This window comes from Dasypus novemcinctus, chromosome 11, assembly GCF_030445035.2.
Source record: "Dasypus novemcinctus isolate mDasNov1 chromosome 11, mDasNov1.1.hap2, whole genome shotgun sequence".
NCBI lineage: Eukaryota > Metazoa > Chordata > Mammalia > Cingulata > Dasypodidae > Dasypus > Dasypus novemcinctus.
In genome coordinates this window covers 71,784,668-71,801,556 of record NC_080683.1, presented here as the reverse complement: position 1 = coordinate 71,801,556, position 16,889 = coordinate 71,784,668, and the positions used below count along the sequence as shown (strand labels likewise).

Here is a 16,889-nt window from a genome sequence, read left to right as displayed (position 1 = left end):
CTGTCTTTTTCTTAGTAACTTCTAGAAACTTTTTGTTAGACATATTATTTGTTGGGTGTTATGTATTACAAATATTTTTTTCCATTTATATATTTATTTTTCATCATTTATGCTGACTTGCTAGATAGATGATTTAAAATTTTTACATAAAAATTTTGTATCTTTTTTGTGCTTTTGTATATTTTTCATATGTATATTTTTAATACATTTCTGTTTTTTATGCTTTGAGGTTGGAAATCTAACTTTAGTTCTTGAAAATGAATGTTAATAATCCTACTTTTTGTTGAATGATTCATGGTGTCCCTACTGATTTGAGATACCACCTTTACTTATTTCTCTCCTCCATATTCTTTCTGTTTATTATCTATTCCTCTGCCAATATTTATTAGTATAGAGTTTTATTTTGATTGTGTATTTGTTAAGGCAAGTCCCTTTGCCATCATTTTTCTTATTTTAATGGAACATGTTGTGTCATTTATTTTTATAGTGATGGTAAATGTTGATTAGAGGAAGCTTATCGTTAACCAATACAGCATAGTTGTTAAAACTACAGTGGCTCTGAGTCAGACAGACTTATGCTCGAATCCTAACGCATGAATTGAGGTAAATTTCTTCACCTCTATTAACTTGATTTTCTTAGTAAGGATGACAATAGTGTCTACTTAGTGGATTTGTAATGAGGTATTTAAATATTTAGTCTATAATTCATTTATTAAAATAAAGAATAAAGGATAGTCTTTATATTTTTTAAAAATATTTTCTACCTAATGCTTAAACAAAATCATGCAAGTAAGTTTTTTTTAAAAATTCTTATACTGCCTAGAATCAGAGGTTGGTTGAAAGGGAGTTACTATATAAGTCCATTCAGCAGCCCCAAGATGGGTCTATCTTAAACCAGCAGATGAAAATATATCCTACTTTCAAAAGATCTCCAGTGAATGAATCCTCTAATGAATAAGACAAAAGTTTTCCCTCAGTTTTTATTTTTTAAAGGTTTATTTTTTTATTTATTTCTCTCTCCTTCCCTCTCCGCCCTCCCAGTTGTCTGCTCTCTGTGTGTTCTTCTGTGACTGCTTCTATCCTTATCAGCAGCACTGGGAATCTGTGTTTCTTTTTGTTGTGTCATCTTGTTGTGTCAGTTCTCTTTGTGTGTTGTGCCATTCTTGGGCAGGCTGCACTTTCTTTTGCGCTGGGCGGCTCTCCTTATGGGGTGCACTCCTTGTGCATGGGGCTCTCCTATGTGGGGGGCACCCCTGTGTGGCAGGGCACTCCTTGTGCGCATCAGCACTGCGCATGGTCCAGCTCCACACGGGTCAAGAAGGCTGGGGTTTGAACCTTGGACCTCCCATGTGGTAGGCAGTCGCCCTATCCATTGGGCCAAGTCCGCTTCCTCTTCCCTCAGTTTTTGAATAGCAGTCGGTTAATTAGTTCTTGTGCTTGCAGAGGAGTATTGTGACAAGCTATTTAAAAACCTAGTAAAGTATTAAGAATTCTCAATTACAGTTGATGATGTCGTTCACAGCTCTTTCCACCATCATGGCACTTATTACATCTCCACTTAGATATCCATTGGCTGGTGCTAGAAATTCTTCACATGCTGGGTGAAAAATTAAGTAAGTTTATGGGCTTTTTGATTTGTCCATTTTGAGTCTAAATTTTATTACTTCTTTAAAATTGCAAGTATAAGAGCATTCTGATTTTTTTTTTTTTTTTAAATCAAGTAGTACCTAAGAAAAAGTGAAAATCCTGTTTGCTTTTCCCAGAGGTAACGCTCGAAGGAACAGTTAGGTCTGTTTGTCTTTCAAACTTTTTTCTATATATTTGTGTTGGGTGTGTGTATAGATATATATACATAAATAAGGTAGGATTGTTGTTTTTGTTTCTAACCACACATGGTATTATCATACTGTTCTCTTTGGTCTTTTGTTTAGCAGTTTTTCAGGAAACTGTTAATGTTTGTATACATAGTTCTGCTTCATTCAAGGGCTACATGTTATGAATCTACTGTACTTTATTTAGCCCTATCTTTGAACTTTTAAAAAATATACAAATATTCAGTGTTTTGAACATGCATTTCTTTTTATACTAGGTATAATATTTCAGTATATGTGCCCTTGTGCATTTGTACATCTTTATGGTTTTCTGTAAAATGGAACATTGCAATTTTTAATATATACACTCGCTATTCTGTTGCTATCCAGTAAGTTTCACCAATTTATATACAGTAACAGTGAGTGTTCCTTCTTTTTCCTACTAAAAACTGAAAAATGATATTGAGTCTCTTTTTACTTTGCAATTTCTTGATTACCAGTGAAGTTGAGCATTTTTACATAACTTTATTACCTATTTTTATTTGTCTTATTATTTACCTTTTCATATCTTTTACACAATAATCTGCTGAGGTGTTTTTTGTTGTTAATTAGTAGGAGTTATGTATATATTATGAATAATAATATATACATATATATACATAATATATACATAATTCATATATTATGAATAATAATCCTTTATATCATTTGTTGCCTATTTCTTGGTCTTGCTATGTGACATCTTTAGAGTCCTTTAACAATTTAGCAATATTATGAAAATATTATTTAGTTGGAAATTATTATGTAGGTTGCAAATAATACATCTATCACCCCAATATCTGCTTTTCAACTAATTAATAAATAGATGAATACATATATGTATAGTCATATGTGTGTGGGTATGCTTATTTGTATGAACTTAAATTTACCTCACACAGAGACTCACATACATTCTATCACTTCCTCCTTTATATGGACTCTGTATTTCAAATAATATCTCATTAGAGCAATACTCAGGTGGACTAACTCTGATATAGGTACAAATGTTGGTATCTATAACTTTGGTCTGCTCTATTTTACACCAGTTCCATGTGGTCAGTTTTTCTGTATTTATTTTAAAGTCTTTGCTGATCAGAAACATACACAAAGATTTTCTGGTGCTCCTCTCTTTTATTATTTTTCTTTTAAGTGATCTTGTATAGATGCTTTTAAAAGATAGCCACATTAAGAAGAGATATCTATTAAATGGTATGTGGAAAGATTGGAAACTTTTTAAGGTAATGTTTACCAGTCTCATATAAGAAAAGAATTGGCCTCAAATATCACTTTTTTTACAAAAAACAAAAATAACTGTGCGTTGCAGTTTGGTTCAATAAGTTAAATACAGTGTGCTATTATGTTGCACCTTCTGAAATAATAAAATCTACTTTAGTTTAAAGTATTTCTTTTATAACATTTTTTAGAACAAGTTGTATATGGTCATCAGTTTATGAACTTGGCAGGTGACAATTTAACCAACATCAGTCTATTTGAAGAGCACTGTGAAAATCTCCTTTGTGATTTAATAAGCCTGTCTCTCAACAGGTATGACAAGGTAATGCTTTAAGAGTTTCTTTGTATTTTTAATATTTAATGGCATTAGTTCTTAATGCATTTGGCTAAACCTGAATTTAAAATGATTTCTTCATTCTCCTAATTTTATGTTTGTTTACAATTATCTGAAAGCTGAATAGGAAAATAATTTTGATTTAAACATTTGAAATAGGTGGAATTAGTGTCTTAGGGATTAAAAAAAACATCTTTTCCATCTTGTCAAAAATAAATAAAAGTAAGATGTTTATAACTTTGGAAGTTTAACTTCTGTTCAAACAGGAGAAACCAGGCCTCTAATAATTTATTGTATGGCTGTTGTATATTAATAAAATAAACTGAGTGTTTAATTAAAGTTAGTTGACAAATTAGAAGAGAGTTTTTGTTTTCTCGTTTTCATAAAGAGTCCAGAATCATTAAGAAAATTATGTATTTTTACTCAGTTGCATTTATCATGGCAGGTTTAATATAGTCAGTGATTTAAGGGTACTATAGAACACATTCATTTTAAGAGACAGGAATTTATAGATTATCACTTACTTCAGATGATATACATAAATCCTACTTTTGGGGAATTGAGATTTACAATTTTTTAAAATTTAGATTTAGATTATGTTCAGTACATTTATTATCTTTTTAATTTAATCATGATTAGATTAGTGGTTTTGACAAGATATATTGTCATATCTTAGCAGTTTTATTTTTACCTATGTTATTTTAGAAATGTGTGTAATATGTGAAACGTTGAATACATTATGAATTTCAGAGGTTTAGCCATATTTACAAATAGGGTACATATTCTCTGACTTATCTAGAGCCACTGAGAATATTTTTGTTTTAAAAATTATAAATTTGAAAATGTATTAAACTTTATAAATCTTAAATATTTATATTTAATCTATTTTAGAAAAATTTTACCCTTTTATAATGAGTTAAAAATTATTTTTTAATGTTTTCATTAGAAGTCTTTTTATTGTGGTAGACAGATTAGATTTAGATCAGCATACTCTGGGCCTCAGGCCAAATCCAGTCTGCCACCTTTTTTTTTTTTCACTAAAAGTTTACTGGAACACAGCCTTGCCCATTTGTTTCCCTGTTGTCTATGGCTGCTGTTGATCTACAACAGTATAGTTGAGTAGTTGTGAAAGAGACTCTGTGGTCCTCTGAGCCTAAAATATTTACTATATAGCTCTTTTCAGGAAAACTTTGCTAGGTTATATTGTTAAAGCAGAGTTTGTTTTTTTTAAGTTGAAAATAAGATTGATTCTATACTTTTTGTTGTGAAATTGACATTTATTTTAAAAGTTAATGTAATATCAGGTTTTTAAAGAAATAATTTTATGTAATTGGGCGTAAATTTTAAGCTATCTAAATCACTCTTTTAAAACATTTTGGGAAAGATGTGTCATGTAAAATTCTGCTACTTTCTTATAAATAACTAATTTTGGTTCTTTACCACAGATTAGACCTTCTGAAGCATTAGTGAGTCACAATTGCCCATGTCAATGCATTAAAGAATTATGGGTACTACTCATTCATCTTCTGGACCACAGAAGTAAATGGTCTCTCTCAGAAGTAAGTTGAAAAATCGATGTGCTAGTTATTGTTACTCTTACGTTGAATTCTTTTAGTGGTTATAGCCAAGGAAATCTCATTAAATTCCTTCTTTATAAGGGAACAGTCACCAAAAAGAACATTAACTGAAACCTGAATACCTACCTTCTATATATATGTGTGTATATGTGTATTTAATAATTTTTATTGTGACGATACAATATAAACCAAATTTCCCATTTTAGCCATTTTTAAGTGTACATTTCAGTGGTATTACATTCACAATCTTGTGCTACCGTCACCACCATTCATTTCTAAAATATTTTCATCATCCCAAAAACTCTGTACCCGTTAAGCAATAACTCCCTGTTCCTCTACCCCTTGACGCCTGACAACCTTTAATCTACTTTGTCTCTCTGAATTTGCTTATTCAAGATATTTCATTTAAGGGGAACCATATAATATTTATACTTCTGTGTCTGGCTTATTTCATTCAACGAAGTATTTTCAAGGTTCATCCATGTTGTAACACAGATGTCATAATATACTCATCAACGCATGTAACAGAACTTCATTCCTTTTTATTGCTGAATAATATTTGATTGTATATACCACATTTTATTTATGCATTCATCTACTGATGGAGTACCTACTGTGTGTTAAAGACAGTTTATTTTTTCAACATTTAAAAATGATAAAAGCATTTAGTCTTGAATTTGTAAGTTCAGCACTGGACACATCTTATAAGGTTTTTTGTTTTGTTTTACTTTATAAAGAAGTTGTGAGTTTACAAAACAAAGTAATCATGTATAACATACAGGATTTCCATACCCCACCTCACCACAAATACCATACATTGGTGTGGAACATTTGTTACAATTGTTAAAAGAATATCCGAGTATTGCTCCTAACTATAGTCTATAGCTTACATTAGGTGCATTTTCCCCATAAACCACCCTATAATTAACACCATATATTAGTATTGTACATTTGTTATAATTCATGTATGAATGTTCTCAAATTTGTACTGAAAGCCACAATGCATCATTTACCGCAGTGTTCACTATGTTATACAGTCCCATGCCTTGTACAGTCTGTCCAAAGTGTATACTCAGTGGTTTGCAGTTTCATCAGAGTTGTGTTGTATTACCTCAGTCAATTTTAGATTATTTTCATTACTCCAAAAAGAAAGCTATACCGTCCCATTAATGACCCTTAGCATTGATATATTATCTCATTGCCACTGATGCAAAAATATTGCAATATTACTGTTAACTATAATTCATAGGTTACATTAGTTGTATTTTTTCCATCTATCATATATTCTTAACATCTTGTAATAATGATGTACATTTGTTCTAGTTCATAGAACATTCTTGTATTTGTACTATTATCCACAAACCTCATTTACCTTCAAGCTCCCTATGTTATATAATCTCAGGGTTATCTTCTAGCTTTCTTTCTATTGACATTTATGTTCCTAGGCTACCCCTTTAACCTCATTCATATTTATATATGAACAGTGTTCATTATACTCATTATAATGCATTACCATCAACTTCCTAACATTTATAATCAACCTTATTAAAAAATTATACCTACTTTAAGCATCAGCTTTCCCTTTTCAGCCCCCATTCTGTCTCCTAATAACCTATATTCTAGATTTTTAACTCCATGAGTTTACTCACTGTATTTAGTTCATGTTTGTGACACCATACAATATTTGTCTTTTTGTGTCTGATTTATTTCACCCAACAAAATGTCCTCAAAGATCATCCATGTTGTCATATGCATCCTGATTTTGTGTCTTCTTACAGCTGAATAGTATTCCATCATGTGTACATACTACAGTTTGTTTATCCATTCCTTGGTTGGTGGACACTTGGGTTGTTTCCAGCTTTTGGCAATTGTGAATAACGCTGCTATGAACATTGGTGTGCAAATATCGTTTTGCGTCCTTGGTTTCAGTTCTTCTGAATATGTTCCTAATAGTGGAGTTGCCAGATCTTATGGCAGTTCTATATTTAGCTTCCGGAGGAATTGCCATACTGTCTTTGCATAAGCTAAATTCATACCAACAGTGAAGGAGTGTTCTTGTTTTTCCACATCTTCTCCAATACTGGTTGTTTTTTGTTTTTTTTTAAATAATGCCATTCTGCTACAGCATGTGGCAACTGACTTTGATGAGGAAGCAAACTTGAGTTGGACTCTTTAGGGCCTTTTAACTGTGAACTTTTACCCCAAATGAAAACCAACAGATTTCTGGTACTTTGCATCAGTACCCCTTTGACTGACTAATTACATAGGATATAATAATACATGACAGTGCTCAGAGTTGACGCAAGGTGGTAGCCTAATAGTAGACCAACTGTCCGTAATTCTCGGCATCCAAAAGCTTGAACTGGAAACTCAATTAAATCTGTTAAGGAAAATTGCCTGTCTTTAACTGTGGCACTTTGCAAAATTTTGAAACTGCTTCTGTATGTTTACTATTGCAAATCAACCCTCATTCAGGTTTGTAGCCTGAATTCATGGTACCTAGAATGAATTAAAAATTTAAAGCCAGTGACTTCTAAGTACTGTGTGTAGTTTTGCTGCCTAAACCCGTATTCTCCAATTGAGCAAAAAACAGTCTGATACCATATCCAGAAGTTAAGAATGCTGTTGTAAATAAAGTAAGAACTGACAGAACCTACTATAGCCTTTGTAGTGAGCAAGGGAAGTCCATGAAAACTGGCAAGAGGAGAGAGAGAGTTAGCATTGGACATAAAATTGATCTAAAACCATTGCCAGAATATGAAAGTGCTCAAAAAGTGTCCTTGTAGATCACAGCACTGACTATAGGAAAGGAATATAAAGAGTGTTATTGATGCTAGGAAGCAGTGCTTGTTGATAGAACTTCTGGGGACTAAAAAGGTGAAAGGGAGTGGTATCAATTGGTGACTGGGCATTAACGGAGACAAGGAACACAAGCAGAAAATTTAGCATCTTATAAGAGAAAACAAAGCTAAACAACAAAATAAAAAACTTAACACCTACTCTCACCACTGTTTGGGAAAAAAAAGTCCTGTAAAGAAATGGGACCTCAGTACATTTGACAGAAAGGGTACTACTGAAGTACGTATCTTGTAAATCAGTTCAAATCTACAAAATGAAAGTAGAAGCTAATTAAGTCTGTAGAGGAAAACAAAACAAGATTGTTTTAGCTGGCAATATTAATATTCTTTGGCTGATAATGCCACACCTCCCCCAGAAACAACTCAAAAGCAGACAAAAATGGTAAGATAACACTATAGACTGAATTAAATCTACTCATAAAAACATTTAGGAGAATAACAACAATTCGATAATAGAATAATAATAAGTATTTTAGTCCATTATTCATTCCCCAATCTTGAGGATTTGGGGATGGTGATACCCACTCTGTTTCTAATTGACAGAAGGCCTCGGTCCCATGGGGCTGATGGATGGAACTGTCTTGCTTACAGTTGCAAACACTGTTCCTTGGGATAGGTGATTTCCATCATCATTTCCATGTTGTCCTGGGTGAGTTCAGTGAACTCGAGAGTAGATGTTGCACCTCTGCTGAGACTCAAGACTCAGCTGGCACATGAACGGACCAAAGATTTAAGTCTCTGGGACATATAGTTAATGAGTATAATGCTAATTACCGGTTCAAATAAAAGGAACAGAAGAGCCATTTGTAGGGAAATTATATAAATGAGTCTAACTCAGTTACAGTGGAGAGCATGAATTCTAAAATAAGGCTCACTGACAGGGTGCCAAATTCCTGAGCCTGTCTGCCCTGCTTAAACTGTCTGGATGTCTCTAGAGCCCTCAGGAACCCTGCTGTTTGAGACACTGTTTACTGTGGCAGTTAGTGAGATCCTGCTGAGATGTACATAAGCATAACCTCTGGAATGACCTCCTGACTCACTCTGAAATCTCTGAGCCATAAAAACTCATTTTATTTAATATTTCCCCCTTTTGGTCAAGGTCTTTTTCCTGATGCATTGCTAGTTGGTGCTTGGTAATAATCCCTAGGTGCCAGGGAGGCTCATCCCTGGGAGTCATGTCCCACATGAGGGGGAAGGTAGTGCTTTTATATGCTGAGTTTTCCTTAGAAAGAGGCCACATTTGAGCAATAAGGAGGCTTTCAGGAGGTAACTCTTAGACAGTATATAATGCTAGACTAAGTTTCAATTTCACAAGAAAAGATTCATAAGTAAAATCATTACTATAAAGAGCCTGGTGTAATAGTTCTGGTGTTATTATTCACTTATAGAATTATTGTTATTCTGGCAATGGAAGAACTTTTATCATTGATGTAAAGGCAGTGACCCCCAGAGATTCTGAGGGGATGGAGAGGGAAGAATAGGTGTAATATGGTGGCATTTTTGGAACATTTGGAATTGTCCTGCATGACATTGCAACGATGGATACAGGCCATTATATATTTTGTTATAATCTACAAAATTGTGCAGGATAGAGTGTGAATTATAATGTAAACTATAGTTCATGGTTGATATCAATGCTTCAATATGTATTCATCAATTTAGCAAATGTATATTAATAGCAGTTGTCGATATGGGAAAGTGTGGGAGAGTAAGGGTGTGGAGCATATGGGAATCCCCTATATTTTATATGTAACATTTTTATAATCTAACGCTTCTTTAAAATTAAAAATTAAAAATTACAGCATTTGGGGCTGTAAATTAACTTGAATAGCAAATTCAAATGCTAGAAACAAATGTAGAAAAACCAGGAAGGAATGAAAAGAGTTAAATTGAACTCAGGAGTGAAAATGGGAGGAACAAAGAAAAGTTATCTCAGAATTGACTAAATTACAATGCATTCAAGGAAAAATAGACAAATGAAAAATTAATAAATAACATAGAAGAAAGGTAAAACAACCAAGGAGATAGAAATGAGATAAACATAAAGAATCAGAGAGAAAATGATTGAAATAGAAGATAGGCAAAGAGGAAATGACCGTATGCTATAAATAGAGTCCCTAAAGAAGAAAGTGAAACAACAGGATTAGGCAAGAGGACCTCCTGGTAATAGGAAGGATTAACGCAAGCCTACTGAAAACTACTTAATTCCAAAGAAAAAAATCTTCAAGTTCTCTAGGTAAATGTTCCAAATAACTTACAGAAGAAAAATAATATAACTGGCATTAGAGTTCTTAGAATATAAGATAACAATAGAGCATTTAAAATAATTCAGTTAAAAAAACAATGAGTAATTATAAGCCAAGGATTTTATATCCAGCCAAGCTGCCCTTCAAGTTTCAAGTATATAGTAAAACAGTTTAAGACGTTGAAGAACAAAGGAATTTCTGTATCTATAAGCCCTTGAGGAAGTTACTAGTGGATGAGCTTTATCTAACCAAGAGATGACTAGGATAAAAACTGAAGGACTGATAGTAAGCATGTCACTATATTTTAAGATAAAAGACTAAAACAGAGACATAAGCCTAAGACTTAGAGACAGGGACATGGGTGGGAGGCAGATGTTTTCTGTTGTGGCAAATTTGAAATATTGCTATTAAAGGAGAGGGCAAAGGGAGCAAAACTCCCACTCCTTAAGTGGGCCATACATTGTAAACTTCCTTGCAAAGAGTACAGTATTGTAAGGTAGAGAAAAAAGTAATGTTACAGAGGAGAAATGTGACAAACCTTAGCTCATCCAGGTGATCAAAGTTAGTGTCAACAGTGATATGTCATGTTGATAGACTGTACCCTTGATATTATATGATGAAAATGGTACTTTCTTTCTGTGGTCTTCCTCCTCAAAAATCCATAACCCCAGTCTAATCATGAAGAAAATATCAGAGAAATTCCAGTAGAGAATTTCTGTAAAACTCTTGGCCATTACTTCTATAAGGTCATCAAAAAGAAGGAAAGTCTGAGATGTTTGTCAGCCAAAAGGAACCTATAGAGACCATGACAACTAAATTTAATATTTTATCTGGGATAGGATCCTGCAACAGAGGAAGGACATTAGGTAAAAACTAAGGGAATCTGAATTCAGTATGGACCTGATAATAATAACAACAATGGTTAATGAGTTTTTAATATTTAAATTTTTTTATTTAAGAAGTTTTTGGTTTACAGAAAAACATTCTATATAATACAGAGTTCCCATATACTACCCTATTATTAATACTTTGCATTATTGCAGTATGTTTGTTACAATTCATGAAAGAACATTTTATAATTGTATTATTAACAATAGTCTGTCGTTTAATATTGTTTATATGTAGTACAGTCCAATTGTTTAAAACAATTTTATTCTGGTAGCACATATACAACCTAAAATTTTCCTTTTTAACTACATTTGCATATATAGTTCACTGTTATTAATTATGTTCACAATGTAGTACTTGCATCACCACCATTCGTTACAAAAACTGCAGTCAACCCAAAGAGAAACCTGTACAATTAACTTCTCGTTCCTTACCATAATCATGGCTCCTGATAACCGATATTCTAGATTCTGCCTCTTATTCTAATTATTTCATGTCAGTGAAGTCTCTTAATATGGGTCATTTGTGTCTTGCTTATTCACACAGCATGATGTCTTCAGGCTTCATCCTTGTCGCATGCAACAGAACTTTATTCCTTTTTACAGCCAAATAATATTCAATTGTATCTATATACCACATTTTATCTCTCCACTCATTGAATGATGGACACTTAGGTTGCTTCTACCTTTTGGCATTTGTGAGTAATACTTTTATGAACATTGGTGTGCAAATATCTGTTTGAGTCCCTGCTTTCAGATCTTTTGGGTGTATATCTAGAAGTAGGATTACTGGGCCATATGGTAATTCTGTACTTACTAAGGAACTGCCAAACAATTCCACTGCTACTGCACCATATTACATTCCCACCAACAGTGAATGAGTGTTCCTGTTTCTCTGCCTCTCAAACTTAGTATTTTCTTTTTACCTTTTTTTTTTTTTTTTTTTAAGATTTTATTTTATTTATTTAATTTCCCCCCCTCCCCTGGTTGTCTGTTCTCGGTATCTATTTGCTGCGTCAGCGGCCCGGGAAGTGTGGGCGGCGCCATTCCTGGGCAGGCTGCACTTTCTTTTCACGCTGGGCGGCTTTCCTCACGGGCGCACTCCTTGCGCGTGGGGCTCCCCCACGCGGGGGACACCCTTGCGTGGCAAGGCACTCCTTGCGTGCATCAGCACTGCGCCTGGCCAGCTCCACACGGGTCAAGGGGTTTGAACCGCGGACCTCCCATATGGTAGACGGACGCCCTAACCACTGAGCCAAAGTCCATTTCCCGCTTTTTTCTTTTTTTTTTTAATAGTAGCCATGCTAGGGGGTATGAAATGGTAACTCATTGTGGTTTTGATTTGTATTTTCCTAGTTTAGCTATTGATACTGAATACCTTTTCATGTGCATTTTGTCCATTTGTATATCTGCTTTGGGGAAATGTTGATTTAAGTCTTTTGCCTGTTTTTTGAATAGGTTATTCTCTTTTTATTGTTGAGTTGAAAGATTTCTTTATTTATTCTCAATATTAAACCTTTAATGGATATGTGGTTTCCAAATATTTTCTCCCATTGAAAAGGTTGTCTTTATTGTTTCATGATGAAGTCTTTGAGGCACAAACATTTCAGTTTTGATAAGGTCCCCTTTATGTATTTTTTCTTTTGTTGCTTGTGCTTTGGGTATAAAGTCTAAGAAACTATTGTATAACATGAAGTTCTGAAGATGTTTCCCTACATTTTCCTCTAGGAATTTAATAGTTCTGGGTCTTCTAATTATGACTTTGATCTATTTGGAGTTGGGTTTTATTTATGGTGGGGATAAGGGTCTTCCTGTTTTCTACAAATGGAGATCCACTTTTCCAAGCACCACTTATTGAAGAGACCATTCTTTCCCAGTTGAGTAGTGTTTGCCCCCTTTGTCAAAAATCAGTGGGCCATAAATATGAGGGTTACTTTCTGAACTTTCAATTTGATTGTTTTGGTGTGTATTATGTCCTTTTGCCAGTACCATCCTGTTTTGATTACTCTGACTTTGTAAAAATAGAGTTTTTTTTTTCTTCAGATTGCTCCTTGTTGGTGTATAGAAACACTACTGATTTTTGCATGTTTAACTTACATCCTGTCACTTTGCTGAATTCATTTCTTGGTTCCAGTAGCTTTGTTGTGAATTTTTCAGGATTTTCTTTATAAAGAATCATTTAATCTACAAGTAGGGAAAGTTTTACTTCTTTTATCATTTGGATAGCTTTTATTGCTTTCTGCTGCCTAATTGCTTTACTTTTACCATTTGGATGACTTTTATTGTCTTCTCTCGCCTAATTGAACTTCCAGGATAATGTTGAATAACACTGGTGACAGTGGGCATCCTTTTCTTGTTCCTAATATAAAGGAAAAGCTATCAGTCTTTCAGCATTGAGTATGATATTAGTGGTAGGTTTTTATAGATGCCCTTTGTCATGTTGAGGAAATTCCTTTCTATTCCTAATTTTCTAAAGTGTTTTTTTTTTTAATCAAGAAGTTGTGCTAGATTTTGTCAGATGCCTTTTCTGCATCCTATAAGATGATCCTTTGTTTTTTTCCCTTTGTTCTGATAATATGTATTACATTTATTGATTTTCTTTTGTTGAACTAGCCTTGCATACCTTGGATGAATCTCACTTAGTCATGTTGTATAATTTTTTTTGATGTGCTGTTGGATTCAGTTTGCCATTATTTTGTTGAGGATTTTTGCATCTGTATTCATAAGGGATATGAAACTGCTCTGTAGTTTCTTGTGGTTTCTAGCTTTGAGTGATGTTGGCCTCATGGAATTGAGTTAGGGAGTGTACCCTTGTTCAGTATTTTGGAAAACTCTGAGCAGGACAGAAGTTAATTCTTCTTGGAATGTTTGGTAAAATTTACCTTTGAAGCCATTGGGTCCTGGGTTTTTCTTTGTTGGGAGATTTTTGATTACTAGTGCTATCTCTTTACTAGTTATTGATTTGTTGAAATCTTTTTTTTTTTTTCCTTGAGTCAGTGTGTGTAGTTTGTGTATTTCTAGGAATTTGTCCATTTCAACTAAGTTATCCAATTTGTTGGGCTACAGCTGTTCATAGTATCCTCTTATACTTTTTATTTCTTTGGGGGTAGTAGTATGCTCCTTTTCATTTTTGATTTTAGATATTTGTGTCCTCTCTTTTTTCTCTAAGTTTAGCTAATGGTTTGCTGATTTTATTGATCTTTTCAAAGAAGCAACTTTTGGTTTTGTTGATTCTCACTACTGTTTTTATATTCTCTATCTCATTTATCTATGCTCTAATATTTGATATTTTCTTCCTTCTGCTCTCTTTGGGTTAGTTTGTTTTTCTAGAGTCTCTAGTTTTTGTTTGTCTGTTTCTTTTTTTGAGGTTTTGGGCCTGGGGATGGAATCCAGGACCATGTATGTTGGAAGCTGGCGCTCAACCACTGGGCAACATCAGCTTCTTATAGAGTCTCTAGTTTTGAGATAAGGTCTCTAATTTGAGATCTTTCTTTTTTAAGAGCTATAAATATCCTCATCCACATTTGCTTTGTTGTATCCCATGACTCTTGGTATGTTTTTTTATTTTTTATTTTTGTTTGCCTCAATATATTTCCTGATTTCCCTAATGATTTGTTGGTTGACATACAGGTTAACAGAGCATTGGTTTAATTTCCACATATTTGTGAATTTTCCCTATCTCCCCTTGTTATTAATTTCTACCTCATTCTGTTGTGATTGGAGAAGATACAGTATATGATGTCACTATTTTTGAATTTATTGAGACTTGTTTTGTTACCTTCCATATGGGTGGTCTGTCCTTGAGAATGATCCATGTATACAAGAGAAGAATGTATATTCTACTGCTGTTGGATGAAGTGTTTTCTATAAATGTCTATTACGCCTAGATGGTTTCGAGTATCATACAAGTTTTCACTTTCCTTATTGATCTTTTGTATAGATATTCTATCCATTATTGAAAGTGGTGTTTTGAAATCTACCATTAATTTAGAACTATCTGTTCTCCCTTCAAATCTCAATTTTTGTTTAGTATATTTTGGGGCTCTGCTGTTATGTACCTATACAATTGTCTTCTTGTTGAACTTACTTTTATCACTATATAGTGACCCTCTATTTCCCTTTTAACAATTTTTTACTTGAAGTCTATTTCATATGAAATTAGTTTAGTTATCTCAGCTCTTTTTTTGGTTACCGTTTGCATGGTATATTTTTCTCCATCCTTTCACTTTAAACCATTATATATCTTTGAATTTAAGGTGAATCTCTTTTAAATAGCATATAGTTGGTTCATGCTTTTTAATCCATTCTGCCAGTCTCTGCCTTTTGACTGGGTGTTTAATCCACTTGTATTTAGAGTAAGAACTCATAGAGTCTCCTTGTTGCTCAAATGTGGCCTCTCTCTAAGCCAAGCTCAGTATGTAGATGCATTACCTTCTCTCAGGAGTGGAACGTGACTCCTGGGATGAGCCTCCCTTACACTGACGGATTACTACCAGTCAACAAGTAGCAATGCAACTGGAAAAAGACCTTGACCAAAAGGGGGGAAAGTAAAGACAAATGAATTTACATGGCTAAGAGGCTTGAAAGTGTGCCAGGAGGCCATTTCAGAAGTTACACTTGTGCTTGTTTCAGCAGGATCTCATTGACTGCCAAAGTAAATACTACCTCAAATACTAGTGCTCTTGAGGGGTCTGGAAACATCTAGATACTATAGCATCAGGGCAGATAATAGAGGAGTAGAGGAGGTTGATGCCTTGCCAGTGAGCCCTACTTTGGAACTTACGCTCCCCCATGTGACAGAGTTGGACTTAATTTTCCTAAACATGGCTCTTCTGACCCTTCCATTTGAACCTATAATTAGTACCAGGATTGATAGGTACACCTCCAAGAGACAAATCTTTGGGCTGTTCGTGTGCCTGCTGGGCCCAGAATCTCAATGGAGTTGTAACACCTATTCTCCAGTTCATTGAACTCACCCAGCCAACAACTAACAAGGAGATGATGATGAACAACGACCATCCCAAGGAACCAAGAAAGTCTACAAAGGAACCAAGAACGTCTACAACTGCAAGCAAGAGAGTCCCATCCATCTGCCCCATGGGATCTAAGCCCCCTCTCAATTAGAGACAGAGTGGGCATCACCATCCCAGAATCCTCAGTATTGGGGAATGAACTATAGACTAAAGTAGACTTACTGGTATTCTGCTATAGACTTATTGTGATTCTGTCAATGGAAGAAATTATATCATTGATACGGAGGCAGTGGCCACTGGAGATTCTGAGGGCAGGAAGAGGGAAAAACAGGTGAAATATGGGGGCATTTCCGGGACTTGGGAATTGTCTTTGACAATATATTGACAGATACAGGCCATTACATATCTTGCCATAACCTACAAAAATGTGTGCGATAAAGTGTAAACTACAATGTAAACTATAATCCATGCTTTGTGGCAATGCTCCAAAATGTTTTCATCAATTGTAACAAATGTACCACACTAATGAAAGCCCAAAAGTATTAAAACAGAATGTTTTTTGTGACTTAGAAGGATACTTGATATTAAAAGCTGCCCCAATTCATAATGAAAATGTAACAGTTATGAATTTCTCTGCACTAAATAACTCACAGACTTTATGAAACACAAATTGCAAGACTTATAAGACACAGATTGAAATATGCTAATAATAGTGAATTTTTAAAAAAAATTTATCTCCCCCCTTCCCCACACAGTTGTCTGCTCTCTGTGTCCATCTGCTGTTTGTTCTTCTGTGACCACTTCCATCCTTATCAGCGGTACTGGGAATCTGTGTCTCTTTTTGTTGTGTCATCTTGTTGTGTTAGCTGTCCGTGTGTGCGGCGACACTCCTGGGCATGCTGCACTCTCTTTCGCTTTGGGCACCTCTCCT

General features: G+C 34.3%; 1 protein-coding gene across 3 annotated transcripts in view; it reads left to right on the top strand.

Moving 5' to 3' along the window:
* The window catches only part of MMS22L (MMS22 like, DNA repair protein), a 156,152-nt gene that overhangs the window by 29,605 nt on the left and 109,658 nt on the right, over positions 1–16,889 (top strand). For all 3 annotated transcript variants that reach the window (XM_023587680.3, XM_004454567.5, XM_071218604.1), the window contains 3 exons: positions 1,523–1,613; positions 3,275–3,405; positions 4,863–4,976. In XM_023587680.3, coding sequence (XP_023443448.2) covers positions 1,523–1,613; positions 3,275–3,405; positions 4,863–4,976 — 336 coding nt within the window. The remainder of the gene's footprint in view (positions 1–1,522; positions 1,614–3,274; positions 3,406–4,862; positions 4,977–16,889) is intronic.